Genomic DNA, 7,267 nt, shown 5'->3' on the forward strand with positions numbered 1-7,267 from the left:
GCTAGAAGTACCTAGTCATAAAGACTCAGCATCATTCAGCACACCCACTGGGAACCCTGGCGGCCCGCAGTGGTTTCTGCATGGCAGTGAACACAGTACCTTGTAACTTCTTGCCACATGAGTGGTGCTTATCACTTGTTAAGATAAAGCATGGGGCCCCCAGGCAAGGCAGCTCTTTGCCTTTCTTGTCTTGCTTTTCTCCTGGCCAAGCATAACCATAACAAGTGCATTTTATCTAATCTAAATACATGAAGAGGAAGTCCATAGAAGACACAAAGCCACTGGAGCCACTGCTTGTGTCATGGAAGATCAGCATGTGACAAAACCTTTCTTCATGCTAACTATATTGAGGAACAGAAAATTATTCTCTTGTAAATAGTAGCAACCTAACGTTCTTATGTTGTTTTCTAAATCATATTTCAGGTGAAATTCAGTCAAAAAATCTGTACAGGATTCCACTTAGAAACCTAGTCGGCAGAAGCATCGAGCGACCTCTGAAATCACCCTTAGTCTCCAAGGTCATCACCCCGCCCACTTCCATCAGCCTTGGCATCGCTGCCATTCCTGTCACTCATTCCTTGTCCCTGTCACGCATGGAGATTAAAGAAATAGCAAGCAGGACCCGCAGGGAACTGCTAGGTAATGGCTTTCAATATTTGTGTTTTCACCGTTGACAAATAGACTAGCTAGTTTTACCTTTGGATATTAAGCATCCTCAAAAACTATGACTTAAAAAAAACTTTCCCTTTAAGAAGGGATTTATAAATAAATTATAGTCCAGGGAATACCATATTGTTTTCCCAACAAAAGTGATGCTGTTGATCTGTATTTATTGGTGGAGAACACTGCCCAAGCCTTGCTAAGGAGGAACAGGCAGTTTATAAAACACTGTGTCTAGTGGAGTTCAAATTTTTAAATAAAAGTATCTATATATGTTTAATAGTCTAAAAAAGCATCTATCAGGAGTTGTGGCCCACAGTTCTCAGACACCACTTTATATTGGTACATCCAGAAGTGGAAATTTACCACATTTTTACACACACACCTCACTTCCCTTATCATTTCTCCCAGCCCAATGGCCAAAGGGGCAGGTCTGAGAGCAAGTCCAGATGCAGGGCATTTGTCATGCCCTCTTCTCCCAGCATGCACAGAGGCCCAACCAGAAAAACGTGAGGCCCCTTGGTCATTGTCAAAAGGCTGGAAGCTTCTTATTCAGATTTGCAGAAACAAAAAATGGAAAAATTGGCCTGGGGATGTGGCTCAAGCGGTAGCGTGCTCGCCTGGCATGCGTGCGGCCCCGGGTTCGATCCTCAGCACCACATACAAACAAAGATGTTGTGTCCACCGAAAACTAAAAAATAATTTTTTTTAAGAAAAAGAGAGAGAGAGAGAGAGAATTTTTTAATATTTATTTTTTAGTTTTCTGCGGATATAACATCTTTGTTTGTATGTGGTGCTGAGGATCGAACCCGGGCCACACGCATGCCAGGCGAGCCCGCTACCGCTTGAGCCACATCCCCAGCCCAAAAAATAAATATTAAAAAATTTTTTAAAAAATGGAAAAATTGAAGCATCATGTTAAACCAGTAAGAACTGGTTTGAACACTAGAATTGGGATCAACATGGCATAAAAATTACAAGGACAGTTGGCTTTGGTGCGTTCCTCCCTACAGTAGTGTTTTCTGAATAACTGGAGAAGTATTTCAGGCCACTTGACAGGGTGGTTTTTACAGTTGGAGTTGGTAAAATATGTGTATTGCTATTTTAACCCACTCTTTCATCTGAAAGCCTCATCTGCTGGCCACTGTTGTACAAACCACCAAGCCTTTCAGAAACTGAAACCTGATGAGTCAGAGAAAGACAAATCACTCGCTATAAGACTGGAGGGACTTTATCTCCTTTATTAGGCTCTTCTGAGTCTCTTTGGGGACTTTTGTTTGATTGGTTAGTTGGTTGGGTTTTGTTTTGGTTTTGGTTTGGTTTTTTGCAATGCATATATATTTTATAGTCAAAAGGAGGAAAACCCCTTTACCAACAAGGAAGCTGAGTTTATATATATCCTATCATCTTTCTTCCTGACTCTATCCCAATAACACACCAATACTCAACCAAGAACAAAAAGGGTGTTTCCTATCTCCATGGCAGCTGCGTGGTAATGACCCTAGGATTCTCCTCTGTAATCCAGGCCTCTCAGATGAAAGTGGACCCAGGGCAGAAGGAGCACCAAGGGCCAAATCAAAACCCCGGAAACGGTTAGAAGAGAACCAAGGAGGCCCCAAGCCTGGGACAGTGAGATCGACTAGCAGTGACAGGTAAAGAGGGGACCAGCCCTTGCCCAGAGCAGTGGCCCTATGTACCACAGCAGTGCCCAGGAGGCCTTTTGGCCAGCATGACACAGGGTCAGCATCTGGTTCCTCTCTGAGACCCTCAAAGAGCAGAACCTGCCAGGACAGAGCTCAACAAACAAGCAACCTTATTAGCAATCAAACAAATGCTCACTGAAATATATCAAGAGGGCCTAGGGTGTGGCTCAGTGGTAGAGTACTTGCCTAGCATGTGGGAAGCCCTGGTTCCCATCACCAGCACCCCAAAAATTAAAAAAAATTAAAATGTATTGAGACTTTTTTTCTCCCTTCAGATGGATAGAAATTTGTAGCAACAGAACTGCTTACTAAGAGTTCCAGGTCTGAGAATGTAGCTCAGTAGTAAATCACCCACCTACTGTTGTGGGGCAGGTCGCTCAGAAAATACACCAAGTCACAATTTTGTCCAAAATGAAGAGTCTTTATTTAGCTGGCCAGCTGATGACTGTTCCCTACAGGACCCATAACTGTCTCTGTAAGAAACAGCCCTGAGCCTGAGCATTCTAGAATATTTAAAGGAAAAAAACAACATCTGGGTTGATGTAGCTGCAAGCAAGCAGGTACAGAAGCTGAATTGGGCAATTAACGAGACAGTGCAATGGGTACACTGGTATTTCCCACAGACTTTCCAGGTTGGCATAATAGCAAGCAATCAGAATGGGTCAAAATGACCTTAGTTTAGTACAAGTTAGAGAATGGTTACTAACATCTAGACAATCAATCTCTGACAAGGTACACTGCCCAAGAAAAATGGAAAGGAAGGAGAACTATTTTACATTGTGTAAGAATTGCTATTTTGTGTTGCCAAGTTATGCTATGTAACTATTGATGGTTACAGAGGAAGGGCTTTCACATGGGAAAAGCATTTCTTACATGATATGAAGTCTCAGGGTAAAATGGAGTCTGTTTGGTCATTGCCCATAACACTAGTATGTGTGAGCCCCTGGGTTCTATCCCCAGCCATACACAAACACTATCAATACTAACCACTGGGCATGTAAACAGGGAGGGCCCTTCTGAATGGCGGTTCAGCATCACATGTAATATTTGCTGGGTCACACAGTTTTGTCCCGTAAGCTCTACTGTTGTCCTTCAGGCAGCATCATGGCTCCTGTGTATGCAGGGTAATGGAGCTGTGTCCAGCTTTGCTTGTTCACCCACCCAACACACATTCTTGGAGAACCTAGCACTGAACAGGGGTTGAGATATGGAAATGACCCAGCCCCAATCTGGGCTTTCAGGGGGCTCACGGGCCAGTGGCGAAGATCAAGAGCCCCACAGTCACTGCTTCCAAGGTGACAAGTGACATGGGCAGGAGCATATCAAGCATGAATCCTAGGGCAAGTGTGTATGAGCCTGACAGAGGAGAGGCAGCCCTCACTAGTGCTTTAATCCAACACTCAGTGACAAGGCCTCTGCCCCAGGGACTTTGCCCCAGAGAAGTCAACAGTAAACAAATAAGCAAATCATCTCAAATAATGATAAATGCTATAAAGAGATTTTAAATAATATAAGTATTGGGTGGCAAATAGAAGGTCAACTTCTTTTCTAATTTTTTTTCTTTTTAGTTGTATATAGACTTTTATTTCTTTTTATGCAGTGCTGAGGATCAAACCCAGTGCCTCACATGTGCTAGGCAGGCACTCCACCACTGAGCCTCAGCCCCAGCCCCTAGAAGGTCAACTTTGACAGGGGTCAAGGAAGATTTTGGAGGAAATGTCATGGTGCTAGGCTTGGAATGAATGATAAGGAACTAGGGGAACAGTTCCTGTGACTGCAGGGACTTGGGGGCAAAGAACCGTGAAGCATGCACACTGTGGCCAGAGAAAGAAGGAAAAAATGGACAGGCTGAACATAGAGAACAGGCAGGGGCGGTATGAGGCTGAGCAGGAAGAGCAGGCTCAGGAGTGTTTGTTGAGTCATGCCCTCCTTGAGACACAGAACCAGTTTGGGTCAAATTATTTAAGCAGCTATCAAGAGAGGGTCCTGAGGAGCTGGAGAAAGCAAAGGGAACTGGTTGGCTGGAGACTGGAGCAGCCCAGGCCCTGTACCTCTGCTATGGGTGGAATTTCAGCTTATCCTCAGGCCATTGGAGGTTTTGAGGCAGAGTGACATTATCCAGATGTTCACTTCAGAGAGGTGAATGAATAATGCTTCAGCAACAATTCTGTGTCACACCCTGGTCTTTAGTCCTCACAAGCCCCAGAGCTGGGCTATCTGATTCCAAGGCTTGAATTGGGGAGGGGACCCCTGTACTTCCACACCTTTCCCCTTGGGATGGGGACAGGGCAGACACTCCAATGAGCCCAGTTCCCTGGTGTTCCCATTGAGTCCTTGACAGTGACTTTTCTTTTCCAGGATCCCATCAGGCTCCTTGGAAAGTCCTTCTACTTCTGAAGTCAATCCCGAGGCCTGTTACCACTCCACAAGCTCTGACCAGGACCCAGTGGCAGAGAGGGAGGGCAGCCCCGTCTCGGTCTGGGGCAGCAGCCCCTTTCAGCTCACAGCTTCCTCAGATGAAGACATTATTGACTTGAAGTAAACAGTCCAAGTGTTGTTGCCATCCTTAGTTTTCTTATGGAGGTTTATACTCTTTAAACAGTTCTAACATCATTTCTCAACAAAATGTGGCTCCAGCCTGTCAGCGATCTATTGGACCAAACTTTCTGCACACTCGGCCAGTTGGGTCACTTTCCAATGCCCGGTGCCATCTTTCTTGACCTTTGTTTCTTTCCTTTCAGGAACCATCAGTCCCTTGTAATAAAGGTGGTAGATTTCATTGAAGTTTTAGATAAACTTTGAATAAATCAAAAATGTTCATTCTTATTTACTGCAACTTCTCTTATATTTTATATACTTAGATGGAAAATTATTTTTTCAGTATAGTTTTGATTTATGTCACACAATGTGTTTCTTTTATAAAGAGTAGCCATTGCTTTTTAACTTTATTATAAATAAGTTTTCTTTCTGCACTGTTGGCCCACTGCTTGAGTTCACTGTGATTGGAACCAGCTGTGTTCCTGTCTATAGACTTGAGAAGAGCTGCATGGTTGGATCTCAGAAGCTCCTTCTTCCTCCTTGTGTCTCTTGATAAATAATAAGGCATAGGAACTTGTCAAAGTCTTAAGATTATTCTGTCTGATTTTGTTACTGAGATATAACCAGGTTCTCCCTTGTGATCAAACGAATCCTCAAATTCCCTCCTCTTGTGGGTTTGTCTTGCTCTTTCACATGAACCAAATCATTATCCTTCAGAGGAAGGATACCATGCATCTGCCTTCCAGCTCCTTCCTCAGAGTGAGCCAGAAAAATTGTGGATTGGGCCTAGTGCAAATGAAGTAGGAAATATCAACCTCAAGTCAGAAGAGAAAGATGGGGAAACTCCAGTTTCACTGATGTTTCCTATAAAAATTTTAAGCTTTGTGAAGAAGGAAATTTACCTTTGGCTTTGGGTAGCTCAATCCATTTTATTGTATGTCTTCTTGCCTCCATCACCCATGGGAAAAAGTTTAATAATTTGCTCTAAATTATTTGTCCCCACGAAAGCAGCTTTGATGAGTCCTACAAGTGTTCTTTTTAAGTGCAAAGGACTGTTGGACAGAACCTCGACCTGACAGATTTTATAGACATTTGAATCTTCTCTCATCATGGGACTGCGGGAAGACTCCCCTCTCTGACTTTTGCACAAACAGTTCAGCACAACACACCCAGGTTGAAAGAGTCTGGTTCCTCTTGGCAAGACAGGAAATTCAATCTCCAGCACCGAAAGAAAAGAAAGAGTAATAGTGGTTTTTAGGTGTACTCAGGTGGGGCTTGTTATAACTAGACATGTCTCCTCCTACCCTTTGCAGCATTTAGCATTCCCATTCTTTGTATTTTGTTGCGCCTTTTCATTCATGGATGGGTATAAGAGGGGCCAGGAGGATACAAAATCAATTATATGCTATAGTTTGACACCACCAACAATTTTGTGAATTAGGGTCATTATTCCTGCTTATCAAATAAAGAAATTGAGGTTCAGGAAGAGGCAATGATTTGAATCTGCAAGTTATCTGATCCCAGAGCCCTTGCTCTCACCTCTGCCTTGGGTCAGCTGGAACTGGCTGGTGTTTTTCTTGTTAATTAGTAAGCTTCAAGAGCTTGTATCTGTGTTTTCTGTCATTTTTTTAAAGTTTCTTACATTAAAGCCACCTATGATTTGATAAGAGTCAGATCTGAGGAGTACAGAGAGGACAAGAGGTTGACCCTACTCATCAGGCTGATAGTGCTTTATTTACCTAAAGGGGGTAAAAATAACAACAACAAAAAATGAAAAGTGGGTGAGAGCCTGATATGGCAACAATGTCTGCACACATATGGGGAGGAAGACTACCAGCCAAAGGAACAGGTGTATGGGGGTCTATGACTCACAGGCTGTCTGGTGCAAGCTGGGCTCCCAGCAGCATCCTGTCTACTTAAGCCTCTCTGCTACTGCCCTGTGTTACAAATTAAAGGGTCTGTGGCCCTCACCCACTTTGCAAACATGGGATGACCACTGTCAAAAGGAACTCATATCTTTTGGGAAATAAATGAGCAGGTGATTACAAAGTAGTTATAAATGCTGCAATCAAGAATTTACAACCCCGGCATGAGATGCTGTGGAAGTTCAGAGGGGCAGTTGCCTATCTTTAGATATAGTGTTGTAATCAAGACTGAAAAATGTTGGTTGCTAGTACAATCAGGTGACTGCAGTGAGTCCAACCACTATCATAAGCATACAGGCCAGCATATGCTGGCATATGTTTAGTCTTTCATATAGTTGTGACCCTGCTCACAACTCTCCTGGAGATTAATTAGCATCCCTAACTCTTAGAGATGAGGATACAGAGACCCAGGGATGGATCTCTTGCTCCCAAAGCCCTAAT

General features: G+C 43.5%; 1 protein-coding gene across 9 annotated transcripts in view; it reads left to right on the forward strand.

Moving 5' to 3' along the window:
* The window catches only part of Garnl3 (GTPase activating Rap/RanGAP domain like 3), a 145,694-nt gene extending 140,505 nt beyond the window's left edge, over window positions 1-5,189 (forward strand). For all 9 annotated transcript variants that reach the window (XM_078048246.1, XM_078048247.1, XM_078048239.1 and 6 more), the window contains 3 exons: window positions 424-639; window positions 2,186-2,312; window positions 4,722-5,189. In XM_078048246.1, the coding sequence (XP_077904372.1) occupies window positions 424-639; window positions 2,186-2,312; window positions 4,722-4,905 (527 nt within the window). In that variant the 3' untranslated portion in view covers window positions 4,906-5,189. The remainder of the gene's footprint in view (window positions 1-423; window positions 640-2,185; window positions 2,313-4,721) is intronic.
* Window positions 5,190-7,267: the final 2,078 nt, after the last annotated feature.

The sequence above is a fragment of the Ictidomys tridecemlineatus genome, chromosome 4, assembly GCF_052094955.1.
Source record: "Ictidomys tridecemlineatus isolate mIctTri1 chromosome 4, mIctTri1.hap1, whole genome shotgun sequence".
NCBI classification, from domain to species: Eukaryota; Metazoa; Chordata; class Mammalia; order Rodentia; family Sciuridae; genus Ictidomys; species Ictidomys tridecemlineatus.